Here is a 16,375-nt window from a genome sequence, read left to right as displayed (position 1 = left end):
AACAATTCCTTGAGTAGTGTCAGTCGCTCTGAACACTGAAAACAGTTCCATGTCATCATCTGCATTGTCTCCTGTCTCATTGCTTTCTGTGATTATCTTTGCTTCGTTGCTATTTTTAGCATTCCTGCTCAGTAGCATTTTCGCTCGGTGCCCATTTCTCCCTACCACTTTTGCAAACGGGGGACATAAACATCCATGCTTTCCCTCTCATTCTGATCACGTTGGTGTAAACATAGTCTTTCCGCTATGATCAAAGGCTGCGGCCTATAGTGAGTGCTCAGTGCCTCGGTAACCTCATCGTCAGTCTAACCTAACCTCAGTCTTTATCACTCGGTTTGTTAGGGGCTACCAAGCTTTTCAACAATCCATAGGCCCTGCTACCAATGACTAACTTTCCTCTGCAATATCATTAGTCATCCAGAGTGCCAGTCACTCATCAAAATCCTCCTTTATATCGACAGACATGTGTCCAATGAGTGCCATGATGATGTTAGGCTAGCTGGTTAGCCTAGACGTTGGTAGTTGGTGAAACTGAGAAAAAGTATTTATACCTCACTGGGTTCACATCAACACTTCTCGTCGCCACTGTAATATCCCGTGGTGTACTCTTGGTAAGGTTATGGCTATGACTTATGGCTATGACTTATGGCTATGACTTATGGATGTGACTTATGGCTGTGACTTATGGCTGTGACTTATGGATGTGACTTATGGCTGTGACTTATGGCTGTGACTTATGGCTATGACTTATGGCTGTGACTTATGGCTATGACTTATGGCTATGACTTATGGTTATGACTTATGGATGTGACTTATGGCTGTGACTTATGGCTGTGACTTATGGCTATGACTTATGGCTGTGACTTATGGCTATGACTTATGGCTATGACTTATGGTTATGACTTATGGATGTGACTTATGGCTATGACTTATTGGCTATGAAAACCCACCCTGGGCCGTCCCGAGCACCCCACCCGGGGCCGTCCTGGGCACCCCAACTGCAAAATTCAGCTGAGACACACACACATACAGAGACACACGCACAAACCCACAGAGAAAGAGAGAGAGAGAGAGAGAGAGAGAGAGAGAGAGAGAGAGAGAGAGAGAGAGAGAGAGAGAGACACACAACCTTATTATGTAGAGAGCCTCACCTCCTCTGGCCTGCTCAGCACGTGTCCCTCTGGTCCAGTGATGCCCATCTCCAGCATGCGTGCCTGCTCCTGTGACAGACAGACAGAGGGACCATGTTCACACTAATTCACCCCCAACTCTGACACACACACACACACACACACACACACACACACACACACACACACACACACACACACACACACACACACACACACACACACACACACACACACACACACACACACACACACACACACACACACACACATACACATAAACACACACCGGCACCCCAAAAAGAAAGATGGCAGAAAGTAATGAACCCTGCATCAATAACACACTGCATTGAGAGATTCCTGGGCCGGCGAGAGAGTGATGAATTAACTGTTGTAGGGCTGATATAGAGGTTTAGTTAGTGCTATTCACTCTCATATTCACCCTCACATTCACCCTTATATTCACCCTGGACAGCTTTGGGGTATCGTTGGGACATGATACTATGTTGTGGGTTAAAAGCTGGGGCCCAGACAGCAAGGATGCCTCTTTACTGTCCTGCCAGACAGATCCCAGACACCCTAAGTCTCTGAGGGAGTCCAGACCAGCTATTAAGGCCCACCCAGCTCCCTCCCAGGACTCTACAGTCATAACACAGACTAACATAAACTGCATCCACACATTACTATCAGTGTGACTCCTGCAATAGCCACTCTCACCACTCACCCTTCCCTTCTGACAGAGTCTACATGGGGGTCAGTTTAGTCTGGGGGAACAGCACAATGTATGGGGCTGCGCTGTGATAAAGGTCAAAGGTTAAACTAGGGAGGAGAGAGGAGGGGGTGGGTGGTTGTTGTGACAGGTGAGTTACCTCGGCGATGATCTCTCCATTCTCAGCATGGACCTGCACAATGCCACCCATCTCTCCCAGGAAGGTAAAGATCTCATACAGCTGTAGAAACATGAATAGAACTTAGAACAAACATGATTAGAAATTAGAACAAACATGATTAGAACATAGTAATAACATGAATAGAACATAGTACAAACATGAATAGAACATAGTAATAACATCAATAGAACATAGTAATAACATGAATAGAACATAGTAAAACATGAATAGAACATAGTAATAACCATGAATAGAACATAGTAGAAACATGAATAGAACATAGTAATAACATGAATAGAACATAGTAATAACATGAATAGAACATAGTAATAACATGAATAGAACATAGTAGAAACATGAATAGAACATAGTAGAAACATGATTAGAACATAGTAATAACATGATTAGAACATAGTAATAACATGAATAGAACATAGTCGAAACATGAATAGAACATAGTAATAACATGAATAGAACATAGTAGAAACATGAATAGAACATAGTAATAACATGAATAGAACATAGTAATAACATGAATAGAACATAGTAAAACATGAATAGAACATAGTAATAACATGATTAGAACATAGTAATAACATGAATATAACATAGTAATAACATGAATAGAACACAATACAAACATGAATAGAACATAGTAATATCATGAATAGAACATAGTACAAACATGAATAGAACATAGTACAAACATGAATAGAACACAGTACAAACATGAATAGAACACAGTACAAACATGAATAGAACACAATACAAACATGAATAGAACATAGTAATATCATGAATAGAACATAGTAATATCATGAATAGAACATAGTACAAACATGAATAGAACATAGTACAAACATGAATAGAACATAGTACAAACATGAATAGAACATAGTACAAACATGAAGAGAACATAGTACAAACATGAATAGAACATAGTACAAACATGAATAGAACACAGTAAGGTGAATGGTCAAAGTCCACACACATCAAACTACAAATAGGAAACCACACTGCTATTATAAAACATGGCTAAATTAGTCTTGCATGGGCTGCTCCAGTTTAAACGAGTCTAGCATTACCACAGTGCCTCCATATAGGCCACATGATTTGCAGACATGGTCATTTTTTCCATTGATTACAGTTTGGCGGGACTGTGCTTCACATGCTGGCCAAGCAGAGCCGAGTAGGGCTCACCAACATTCTGTGTTGCTGTAGGCGAGCTAGCACACTGTACCTCACTGTTGCTCATCTGGTAGAAGTCCTTATAGGCCATGTAGACCTGGAAGGAGTTCACACCTGAGAGAGAGAGAGAGAGAGAGAGAGAGAGAGAGAGAGAGAGAGAGAGAGAGAGAGAGAGAGAGAGAGAGAGAGAGAGAGAGAGAGAGAGAAAGAGGGGGGGGGAGAGAGAGAAGTGGCACATGAATGAAACCATAGACAGAGAAGAATACTGTGATGATTCCAGTTTATTAATTGAGCCAAACAGAAGATCCCTCATCAGGCTTCATTGAACGTGACTGGAACTTAGGGCCTGACTATCATTACCCAGGAGGCCTGCATTCTGCTTTCTGGACATTCTGTGGCTACGCTGGGGTGGCCAAAGGGACCTGTCCACTCTGTCCAGTGTCTGAGCTATCTAACTGGGCGTGAAACCATGGAGGGTCCCCCAGGGCACCACACCCTCCTGCAGATGGACAGTGGTGGTCAGTGGTGTTTGGGACAGGACCAGGTATGGACCACAGGTCCTGTGAGCATACTGGACGCCTGTGGCTGTGGTTGGGGGACTGACAGATTATGGGCCAGAGATAAGGAGGCAGAAGAAGACACCACCGCTGAATGTGTTTCCTAGCTGCTGCCAGCAGTAACCCTGCTCATCATCTTTAATTGGCCAGAGGAGTAGGTATAACGGCACTGTCTGTCTGCCTGACTGCATGTCTGTATGTGTCTGTCAGTCTGCCTACCTGCCTGTCTGTCTGTGTCTGTCTGCCTGTCTACAGTCGTGGCCAAACGTTTTGAGAAGGACACAAATATTAATTTTCACAAAGATCACTCTGTCATGCTGATTGAGTTTGAATAACAGACTGGAAGTTTCAAAAGGAGGGTGGTGCCTGAAATCATTGTTCTTCCTCTGTCAACCATGGTTGCCTGCAAGGAAACATGTGCCATCATCATTGCTTTGCACAAAAATGGCTTCACAAGCAAGGATATTGCTGCCAGTTCGATTGCACCTAAATCAACAAATTATCGGATCATCAAGAACTTCAAGAACAGCGGTTCAATTGTTGTGAAGCAGGCTTCAGGGCGCCCAAGAAAGTCCAGCAAGCACCAGGACCGTCTCCTAAAGTTGATTCAGTTGCGGGATTGGGGCACCACCAGTACAGAGCTTGCTCAGGAATGGCAGCAGGCAGGTGTGAGTGCATCTGCACGCACAGTGAGGTGAAAACTTTTAGAGGATGGTCTGGTGTCAAGAAGGGCAGCAAAGTAGAGACTTCTCTCCAGGAAAAACATCAGGGACAGACTGATATTCTGAAAAAGGTACAAGGATTGGACTACTGAGGACTGGGGTAAAGTCATTTTCTCTGATGAATCCCCTTTCCAATTGTTTGGGGCATCCGGAAAAAAGCTTGTCCGGAGAAGACAAGGTGAGCGCTACCATCAGTCCTGTGTCATGCCAACAGTAAAGCATCCTGAGACCATTCATGTGTGGGGTTGCTTCTCAGCCAAGGGAGTGGGCTCTCTCACAATTTTGCCTAAGAACACAGCTATGAATAAAAAATGGTACCAACACATCCTCCGAGAGCAACTTCTCCCAACCATCCAGGAACAGTTTCGTGACAAACAATGCATTTTACAGCATGATGGAGCACCTTGCAATAAGGTAAAAGTGATAACTAAGTGGCTCGGGGAACAAAACATCAATATTTTGTGTCCATGGCCAGTTAATATATACATAATATGTGATTTATGCATGTGGAAAAGTGCTATAGAAATCAAGTCAATTTGAATTTCCATGTACTGTCTGTCAGACCTTCCCCTTGCTGCTGTGAAGTTGGCAGTTACCTTTTTCCTTGAGCAGTGTGTCCACCTCCTGCTTGACACTGTCGCTCCAGTGGGTGATGTCCACATGGAGGGAGTAGTCACAGCAGGTCTTCTCATCGGCCCAGCTCCTCCACTGCTCAAAGGCCTCGATCAGACTGCTGCCTGGCTCCGGGATCACATGATCCACTACAGGGAGGGAGGCAGGGGGACGGAGAGAGGTAGAGAATGGTGGGGAGGGGGTGGACATAGAGAGAAAGGGATTAGGAAGAGAGATAGGGAGAGAGAGAGAGAGAGAGAGAGAGAGAGAGAGAGAGAGAGAGAGAGAGAGAGAGAGAGAGAGGAGGATGTTACTGTTTTATTTAACCCACAATGCCTGTGTCTCTGTGTCCTTTGCCAGTGGCTTTCAATACAATGTCACCTATCATTGGAAATGTCTGTATGTCTGAGTGTATTTTTGGGTTACATGGAACTCCCAGACCCCCACCTCCTCCGATGTCTATAGTGGTCCTAGTCTCTGATGTAATAGGTCCGTCCGCCTGCTGCTCTGACCAGCTGACCACTTCCCGATCCAATTAAAGGCCGCCCAATCTCCTTAAATCCCTCTGTGCATGTTAATGCAATCTCGAGTCAACAGCAGCCAAGAAAAGCTCTGTTGTTTACTAGGGTTGACTCTCTGACCGAGGCTGTATGGCTTGTAACTCGGTGTCAAAGAGGTGAAGGGCAGGATGTTATTGCAGACGTTTGCAGACGTTATTGCATTTGCAGACGTTATTGCGGGTGTAGCGAAATGCTTGTGTTTCTAGCTTCAACAAGTCTTAGGCTGAATCGTGATGGTTTACTGTATGTCTGTGGTGATTATCTGATCTTAGTTCGCCCAACTAGCTAACGTTAGCTAACTTAACTAGCTTCTCCTGGTTTGACGCAGTCAAGACAGGTATTACATAATCATTTTTAATGATACATAATCTAGCTATGGCAGCTATTAGTCTACCATAGCGCAAGTCAGCTTGGTTGGTTGGTTGCTGTCTCTCGTCTCTCCCTGTCTCCTCCCTGCTCCCCATGTCACTCCCTCCCCCATGCTCCCATGTCACTCGACTCGCTCACAGTACAGCTTTATCAGCTCCGGTTAATAAAGTATCTTAAGAAATGACTTTTCTGCTGCGTCCCTCACTCGGATTGAATCGGACTGGGTCTGGATCTGAACAGGTCTATACGGAATGGGTCTAGTTGTCTTCGGATCGATTCGGAACAGTTCTCTATATTAATCAATTAATTAATGATATTGGGTCCAGGTGGAACAGCCACAGGTCCATTTCAAAACAGGAACTTTATGGACCCGTGAAGACCTCTATCACACACTGCTCGCCTATTTCCACGGGACTTGTGTTTCCCAGTGTAGGCTCCCCTTGCCGATCCTCGTTCTGCCACCCTCCTAGCGGCCCTTTGTGTGGTCCTCTTGACTGCTTCTCACATTGGCCCATTTAGGAACATTCTGCATTGTAGCCAGAGCCCCTCTCCTCCTCTCTCTCTCTCTCTCTCTAGTGCTCTGACTTTCTTTTTGTCTTTCTTTCATCCTCAATGGATAAAGCTGCCACATGGCTGCCTGCCCACAATCTACTCTGTATTTTGTCTACAATCTCACACCGCCACAGCCAAGTAGTGTGGATTATAATCTTGTTTAGCTCATTTTCAACTGAGATCAGATAATACAGTAAACCAGTATGATTCAGCCTAAGACTTACTCTACTAAAATGTTAAATTGCCCTAATGATTATGGATGCAATTGATATGGCAGTCTTTCTATGTCATGTGGGTAGTTAACTGTAACAACCATTCCTACGGGGCACCTGCTGTCTGTTATTGTGATACCTTCAGACCCCCACCCACCGCCCCCTAGTGAGAGACATGGGCTCCAGGCCTCTCCGGGGCTCCGCTCTCTTCCCTCACCGATCATGGTGGTTCCCCCAGCCAGGGCAGCCTTGGTGCCCTGGGAGAAGTCGTCCACGGTGGTGGTCCCCCGGTAGGGCATCTGGAAGTGGGTGTGGTTGTCAATGCCACCGGGGATCACCATCTTGCCGTTGGCCTCAATGGTCTTGATCCCACCTGGCACGATCAGGTTGTCTCCAATCTGCCTGGAGGTTTAGGCGGGAGAAGAGCCATGTCAGTGGGTATCATTGACTTGACACAAGGCTGTAAATTAATGCTATGAATAGCTAAATAGCTGGTGAATAAACCAAAATGAATATATTATCATATCATTAGAAATGTAGTTTTGCTCATGGCTGACTGGTGTACAGTAAAGTTAATCAAACTGAAATTTTGCGGTAACCCAGCATCATTTGGAAACTATCAATCCTTCCACATTAGATGAAAGTCATCAGAGCATGTCAAATAGCAGCTTGGAGGGTTGCAGACCGACAGACAGACAGACAGACAGACAGACAGACAGACAGACAGACAGACAGACAGACAGACAGACAGACAGACAGACAGACAGACAGACAGACAGACAGACAGACAGACAGACAGACAGACAGACAGACAGACAGACAGACAGACAGACAGACAGACAGACAGACAGACAGACAGACAGACAGACAGACAGACAGACAGACAGACAGACAGACAGACAGGGAAAAGGGCAGCGTCTGTACTCCTGGGCCAGCCGCGTGGTCGATGCTAGGCTAGCCTGGCCTGTGTAATTGGTATGCAGCTCTAACCTTCCTGCGGGTGCTTTTCCTATCAGAGCTCCTCTATGGGAGCACACAGGACAAAGAGCCTAATAGGCTGATCGAGTGGGAACAGGAATTGGGGAAAAAAAGAGTGACCTTCCAAGAGCAGGCAGGAATGCACCCACTTTGCCTCTTGTCTGGCCCTGCACACTATACACTACTGTGGACTGGAGTAGACTCTGACTGGATCTGACTCAATCTATCTGAATCTTACTCGATCTGTTTGGATCTTTGTGGATCTGTCTGGATCTGTCTGGCTCTGACTGGCTCTGACTGGATCTGTCTGGATCTGTCTGGCTCTGACTGGCTCTGACTGGATCTGTTTGGATCTGTCTGAATCCGACTGGAACTGACTGGATCTGTCTTGATCTGTCTGGCACTTGAAATTACTGTGATATGTGGTTGTCTTGCCTACCTTAGTTGAATGCACTGACTAAGTTGATCTGGATAAGAGTGTCTGCTAAATGATCAAAACGTCAACATCAATGTCAACGTCAACATCAATGCATGGGAGGACATGGTGGTCAAACATTCTCTTACTTAATGACGCCATCCTCCATGTAAATGTCGGCATAAAAGGACTGGTCATCATTAACGATCCTCCCGCCTTTGACCAGAAGCCTGTCGCTCTGGAGAGAGAGATCGAAAGAACGAGAGGGAAAAAGAGAGGGGTGGGGATGGGAGGGAGAGAATGTTACAAAGTCCAAAGCAATCTCATCAGTATTCTGGCTATTCTGGGGGACACTCTGTTTTGTGCTTCTTTTTTTTCAAGATGTGTTATTGTGTTCTTGTTCTTGCAAGAGCCATTTGTTTGGAATGTCTGACTGTCCCATCTATGCAAGAGAGGGCCAATGAGAATAGCCACTCACACAGATTACACAGTAACTACTGTACACAGTAACCTACATTGTACACACAGCTGGGTAGATAGATGGTCCTAGCAGTTACATAGATGAGCTTGGACTAGATTGACTAGATAACGTAGCCTCTAAACAGGGCGTTGTCGTCTAGCGACTCAGCTGCTGCGCCAGAGACAGCCACTTGGCCACTAGCAAGACGTTTCCATGGTAATGCTTTGCTAGGAGCACTCAGAGAGGCTGGAGCGGCAGGCTGGCATGCCTGTTAAGGACACGCCTCACAGAGTACAGGGCATAACACTGAGCAACAGGGAATGGAGAGAGAGGGGAGGGGGGTGCTGGAACTTTGACGTTAGTGTCCCAGTACATTGCCTGGGCAGGGCCTCTTCTCTGGACCGGTCAGACCACTAGATTCTACAACAAAACCAGGACATGGAGTGAGCTCAACCAAAGGCAAATGGCTCTTTTACCTTTTACAGTATGAATAATATATGTATGGTTGTCACGCCCTGACCTTAGAGAGCCTTTTTATGTCTCTATTTGGTTTGGTCAGGGTGTGATTTGGGTGGGCATTCTATGTTCTATAATTCTTAGTTTTGTGTTTCTATGTTTTGGCTGGGTATGGTTCTCAATCAGGGACAGCTGTCTATCGTTGTCTCTGATTGGGAATCATACTTAGGCAGCAGGTTTTGCCACCTTAGGTTGTGGGATGTTGGTTTTTGTTAGCTCTGTGTAGCCTTCAGAATGTGACGTTCGTTGTTCTTTTGTTGTTTTGGTTGGAGTTCAGATTAAATAAAGTATCATGAACTTGTACCACGCTGCACATTGGTCCACTTCTTCTGACGAGCGTTACAGAACATCCCACCACCAAAGGACCAAGCAGCGTGGCCAGGAAGAGCAGGGATCCTGGGCCCACGAGAAGAGAGAGTGTAGGACATCTTGGACATGGGAGCAGGTTATTGCAGGGGACAAGACCCTGCCATGGAAACAGGCGGATGTAGCGAGGGAGGAACGACAACGATACCAGGAGTCACGGCAACGAAGCAAGCACGAGAGGCAGCCCCCCAATTTCTGGGGGTGGGGCACACGGGGAGATTGGCGGAGTCAGGTTATAGACCTGAACCAACTCCCCGTGCTTACCGTGGGGAGCGTGGTACTGGTCAGGCACCGTGTTATGCGGTGGAGTGCACGGTGTCTCCAGTGCTCTTTCACAGCCCCGCATCGGCCGGGCTAGAGTGGGCATCCAGCCAGGACGGATGGTGCCGGCTCAGCACTCCTGGCCTCCAATGCGTCTCTACAGCCCAGGATATCCTGCGCCGGCTCTGCGCACTGTGTCTCCGGTGCGCCAGCACAGCCCAGTGCGTCCTGTGCTAGTGCCCTGCATTTGCCGGGCGGAACCATCTAGTCTATCGTTGTCTCTGATTGGGAATCATATTTAGGCAGCAGGTTTTGCCACCTTAGGTTGTGGGATGTTGGTTTTTGTTAGCTCTGTGTAGCCTTCAGAACGTGACATTCGTTGGTCTTTTGTTGTTTTGTTTGGTGTTCAGATTAAATAAAGTATCATGAACTTGTACCACGCTGCACCTTGGTTCACTCCTTCGACTAGCGTTACAATGGTAGGTACCCATTATCACACTGTGTAAAATGCCTAGGTTCAGTTCACTGCCCTGTAAGGTAAACAGAATGGGAGCGTTCCGTAGTTTCTCGTCAGCACATGGTGTGGTGTGATTAGTGATTTACTGTCTTGGCTGTGGAGCCCGGCTGGCGCTTTGTCAGTACAAACCCCACCCCTATCTACTGGTTTAAATGAAGTATATACGTAGCCTTAGCGATGCATCCCTGGCATCTGCTCACACAACAAACACTGGCTAGTCTTCCAGGCAGTGTGGGGTGGGAGGGATGGATGGGGGTGGGTGGGAGGGAGGGTGGGTGTGTGAAATGGATGGAGGGATGGATGGAGGGGGTGGGAGGGAGAGAGGGTTGGTGTGTGAAATGGATGGAGGGAGGGAATGGGTGGGAGGGAGAGAGGGTGGGTCTGTGAAATGGATGGAGGGAGGGAGTGGGTGGGAGTGTGATGTATGGAGGGGGGTGGGAGGGAGACTGGGTGGGTTCTGATGCTGATTAAGAGAGAAACCCAACAGTCTTCTCTTCTGAGCCATGTAGGCGACCCCACCCTGCCTGGAGCAGCACTGTGTAAAGCAGAGAGAGAGAGCGCAAGAGAGAGAGAGAGAGAGAGAGAGAGAGAGAGAGAGAGAGAGAGAGAGAGAGAGAGAGAGAGAGAGAGAGAGAGAGAGAGAGAGAGAGAGAGAGAGAGAGAGAGAGAGACAGAGTGCAAAGAGAGAGAGTAAAAGAGCGCAAGAGAGAGAGAGAAAGAGAGAGCGCGAGAGAGAGAGAGAGAAGACGGTGAGAGAGAGAGACAGAGTGCAAGAGAGAGAGAGAGAGAGAAAGAGAGAGTGTGACCTGTTGCCACAAGAAAAGGTCAACCAGTGAAGAACAAACACCATTGTAAATACAATCCATACTTATATGCTTATTTATTTCCCCTTTTGTATTTTAACCATTTGTACATCGTTACAACATTGTATATATACATAAGCTGACATTTGTAATGTCTTTATTCTTTTGGAACTTCAGTGAGTGTAATGTTTACTATACATTTTTATTGTTTATTTCACTTTTGTATATTATCTACTTCACTTGCTTTGGCAATGTTAACATATGAGAAAAAGAGAGAGAAGGAGAGAGAGCACATACTGTACATGTTGACTTACAGAATGGCCTCTATCATCTACACACTACACAGTCCCCTAATCCATACCCTTCCACTACCTTCAGGGGATATCTGGTTTTGTATCTGAATGTTTCAAATTGATAGTATGTCCACAGATGGTATTGCATAAGAATGTTCTCAATTTGAGTGTGGCTACCTAAGGGAAGAGCGTACTTAACACCAGCCCTAAGAGCATGGGGAAGTCTATTATCTTCCTATATGGTCCAGGTCCAGGTCCCTGGGCTATACTCTGCTGCAGTAAAGACATGCTTACTGCAGTGTGTGTGCCTGAACACCCGCCACAATCTATCAGTGTCTTCCCTCAAGCCTCAGTCCTGTCTAGGTTTGCAAAGCTACCAGTAATTTACCAGTTATCGGAATCTTCAGTAATTTTGGTAATTAACAGAAAATATTCTGCAATCTATCCTAACTTTGGTCATTTATAATAACTTTTTTAAAATGGATTCATACAGTGTATTTGTAAAGCATTCAGACCCCTTCCCTATTTCCACATTTTGTTACGTTACAGGCTTATTCTAAAATGGTTTTTCATCATAAATCTACACACAACACCTAATAACGAAGGAGCAAAAACAGTTTTTTAGAAATGTTTTCAAATGTATAAAAAATGTCAAACAGAAATGTCTTATTTACATAAGTATTTAGACCCTTCACCATGAGATTTGAAATTGAGCTCAGGTGCATCCTGTTTCCATTGATCATCCTTGAGATGTTTCTACAACTTGATTGGTCTACCTGTGGTAAATTCAATTGATTGGATATGATTTGGAAAGGCACACACCTGTCTATATAAGGTCCCACAGTTGACAGTGCATGTCAGAGTAAAAACCAAACCATGAGGTTGAAGGAATTGTCTGTAGAGCTCCGAGAAAGGATTGTATCGAGGCATAGATCTTGGGAAGGGTACCAAAAAATGATGCAGCATTGAAAGTCCCCAGGAACACAGGGGCCCCCATCATTATTAAATGGAAGAAGTTTGGAACCACCTAGACTCTTCCTAGAGCTGAGCAATCAGGCCTTCGTCGGGGATGTGACCAAGAACCCAGTGGTCCCTCTGACAGAGCTCCAGAGTTCCTCTGTGGAGATGGGAGAACCTTCCAGAAGGATAACCATCTCTACAGCACTCCACCAATTGGGACTATATACTAGAGTGGCCAGATGGAAGCCACTTCTCAGTAAAAGGCACATGACAGCCCGGTTGGAGTTTGCCAAAAGGCTCTCAGACCAGGAGAAACAAGATTCTCTGGTCTGATGAAATCAAGACTGAACTCTTTTGCCTGAATGCCAAACGTCATGTCTGGAAGAAAACAGGCACCACTCATCTCCTGGCCAATACCATCCCTATGATAAAGCATTGTGGTGGCAGCTTCATGCTGTGGGGATGTTTTTCAGCGGCAGGGACTGGGAGACTAGTCAGGATCGAGGGGAAAGATGAACGGAGAAAAGTACAGCGAGATCCTTAATGAAAACCTGCTCCAGAGCCATCAGGAACTCAGAATGGGGCAAAGGTTAACCTTACAACAGGTCAACGACCCTAAGCACACAGCCAAAACAATGCAGTAGTGGCCTTGGGACAAGTCTCTGAATGTCCTTCAGTTGCCCAGTCAGAGCCCGGACTTGAACCCGATCAAACATCTCTGGAGAGACCTGAAAATAGCTGTGTAGCGATGCTCCCCATCCAACCTGACAGCTTGAGAGGATCTGCAGAGAAGAAAGGGAGAAACTCCCCAAATACAGGTGTTCCAAGCTTGTAGCGTCATACCCAAGAGGACTCGAGGCTGTAATCACTGCCAAAGGTGCTTCAACAAAGTACTGAATAAAGGGTCTGAGTACTTATGTAAAAGTGATATTTCAGTTTTTTTTTCTTTGCAATTTGCAAAAAAATCTAAAAACTTGTTTTTGCTTTTTCATTATGGGGTATTGTGTGTAGATTGAGGAATAAGAATACAGTTGAATCGATTTTAAAACAAGGATGTAATGTAACAAAATGTGGAAAAAGTTAAGGGGTCTGAATACTTTCCGAATACACTGTATACTACATTATGGTATTGTTCTTTTGGTATATCTGTGTCCATATTGTCCATGAGTTTTAGTAGATAGAACACATGGTGTATGAGTTTTAGTAGATAGAACATATTGTCCATGAGTTTTAGTAGATAGAACATATTGTCCATGAGTTTTAGTAGATAGAACACATGGTGTATGAGTTTTAGTAGATAGAACACATGGTTTTAGTAGATAGAGTTTTTTAGTAGATAGAACACATGGTGTATTTTTAGTAGATAGAACACATGGTGTATGAGTTTTAGTAGATAGAACACATGGTGTATGAGTTTTAGTAGATAGAACACATGGTGTATGAGTTTTAGTAGATAGAACACATGGTGTATGAGTTTTAGTAGATAGAACACATGGTGTATGAGTTTTAGTAGATAGAACACATGGTGTATGAGTTTTAGTAGATAGAACACATGGTGTATGAGTTTTAGTAGATAGAACATATGGTTCATGAGTTTTAGTAGATAGAACACATGGTGTATGAGTTTTAGTAGATAGAACACATGGTGTATGAGTTTTAGTAGATAGAACATATTGTCCATGAGTTTTAGTAGATAGAACACATGGTGTATGAGTTTTAGTAGATAGAACACATGGTGTATGAGTTTTAGTAGATAGAACATATGGTGTATGAGTTTTAGTAGATAGAACACATGGTGTATGAGTTTTAGTAGATAGAACACATGGTGTATGAGTTTTAGTAGATGGAACACATGGTGTATGAGTTTTAGTAGATAGAACACATGGTGTATGAGTTTTAGTAGATAGAACACATGGTGTATGAGTTTTAGTAGATAGAACACATGGTTCAAAACAAAATAGCCTAATTCATTTAAAAAAACATTTGAATCAACAATTACATTATTTTAAATTACTGTTACTCTGCAACTCGTCCAACTATTGACTTTGTTCACAACTGCCACCAGTTTGACGCCAAAACATTGACAACAAATACCTGTCAACATAGTAAAATAAATTAACGTAAATAACATAAATAATAATGCAGAAACCTTATATTAAACATCAATGCTATTCACTATGTTGATGATTTAATTTAGGATCATGTTTAAAAGATTAGCCATTCTATTTGGAATTTTGAAATCATCTTAATGAATGAATTATTATATTTTACACGTGATAATGCCACACGTGATAGGGCCAGAGATAATTACAGATGTGTGATAATGCCACACGTGATAGGGCCAGAGATAATTACAGATGTGTGATAATGCCACACGTGATAGGGCCAGAGATAATTACAGACGTGTGATAATGCCACACGTGATAGGGCCAGAGATAATTACAGATGTGTGATAATGCCACACGTGATAGGGCCAGAGATAATTACATACGTGTGATAATGCCACACGTGATAGGGACAGAGATAATTACAGACGTGTGATAATGCCACACGTGATAGGGCCAGAGATAATTACAGATGTGTGATAATGCCACACGTGATAGGGCCAGAGATAATTACAGATGTGTGATAATGCCACACGTGATAGGGCCAGAGATAATTACAGATGTGTGATAATGCCACACGTGATAGGGCCAGAGATAATTACAGACGTGTGATAATGCCACACGTGATAGGGCCAGAGATAATTACAGATGTGTGATAATGCCACACGTGATAGGGCCAGAGATAATTACATACGTGTGATAATGCCACACGTGATAGGGACAGAGATAATTACAGACGTGTGATAATGCCACACGTGATAGGGCCAGAGATAATTACAGATGTGTGATAATGCCACACGTGATAGGGCCAGAGATAATTACATACGTGTGATAATGCCACACGTGATAGGGCCAGAGATAATTACAGATGTGTGATAATGCAACACGTGATAGGGCCAGAGATAATTACAGACATGTGTTAATGCCACACGTGATAGGGCCAGAGATAATTACAGACGTGTGATAATGCCACACGTGATAGGGCCAGAGATAATTACAGACGTGTGATAATGCCACACGTGATAGGGCCATAGATAATTACAGACGTGTGATAATGCCACACGTGATAGGGCCATAGATAATTACAGACGTGTGATAATGCCACACGTGATAGGGCCAGAGATAATTACAGACGTGTGATAATGCCACACGTGATAGGGCCATAGATAATTACAGACGTGTGATAATGCCACACGTGATATGGCCATAGATAATTACAGACGTGTGATAATGCTGCACGTGATAGGGCCAGAGCTAATTACAGACGTGTGATAATGCCACACGTGATAGGGCCATAGATAATTACAGACGTGTGATAATGCCACACGTGATAGGGCCATAGATAATTACAGACGTGTGATAATGCCACACGTGATAGGGCCAGAGATAATTACAGACGTGTGATAATGCCACACGTGATAGGGCCAGAGATAATTACAGACGTGTGATAATGCCACACGTGATAGGGCCATAGATAATTACAGACGTGTGATAATGCCACACGTGATAGGGCCAGAGAAAATTACAGACGTGAATTAAAACGACAGAATAAATTCCTCGATAAATGAAAGAAAGCAAATAGTTGTGGAGGTAATTTTAATCAGAGTTGTGATTTTGTGACTATTCAGAGGAGTTTGATTGAATGCACTGTTATTATCAGAGCAGTGGTCTCCGCTTAGTAAACTATCACAATATATCCAAAGTAATCCAGTGATTTCACTGGGTTCAGTAAGGAAAGCCGACTCTCAGATACATACATCTGGAGAAACCCTGCTAAAAACAATGAGGGAAGAGAAAGACAGAGTCCTCCATGTTTTTGTTACAGCGTAAATATGACAGAGCTTAAAGGAGTAAAATCATACGGCAATCTGCAGTTTGAATTCTGTTGCAACACACGAATATATGGACA

At 44.3% G+C, this 16,375-nt stretch overlaps 1 protein-coding gene across 3 annotated transcripts in view; it reads right to left on the bottom strand.

The window, feature by feature from the left end:
- The window catches only part of dpysl3 (dihydropyrimidinase like 3), a 64,801-nt gene that overhangs the window by 25,142 nt on the left and 23,284 nt on the right, over window positions 1-16,375 (bottom strand). For all 3 annotated transcript variants that reach the window (XM_046328482.1, XM_046328491.1, XM_046328500.1), the window contains exons 2-7: window positions 8,335-8,423; window positions 7,010-7,194; window positions 5,084-5,248; window positions 3,261-3,322; window positions 2,000-2,080; window positions 1,152-1,220 (exon numbers count right to left, since the gene is read on the bottom strand). In XM_046328482.1, coding sequence (XP_046184438.1) covers window positions 1,152-1,220; window positions 2,000-2,080; window positions 3,261-3,322; window positions 5,084-5,248; window positions 7,010-7,194; window positions 8,335-8,423 — 651 coding nt within the window. The remainder of the gene's footprint in view (window positions 1-1,151; window positions 1,221-1,999; window positions 2,081-3,260; window positions 3,323-5,083; window positions 5,249-7,009; window positions 7,195-8,334; window positions 8,424-16,375) is intronic.

The sequence above is a fragment of the Oncorhynchus gorbuscha genome, linkage group LG02 (genome assembly GCF_021184085.1).
Source record: "Oncorhynchus gorbuscha isolate QuinsamMale2020 ecotype Even-year linkage group LG02, OgorEven_v1.0, whole genome shotgun sequence".
Taxonomy (NCBI): Eukaryota; Metazoa; Chordata; class Actinopteri; order Salmoniformes; family Salmonidae; genus Oncorhynchus; species Oncorhynchus gorbuscha.
The sequence above is the reverse complement of the archived record's forward strand: the minus strand, read 5'-3'. Positions and strand labels throughout refer to the sequence as shown.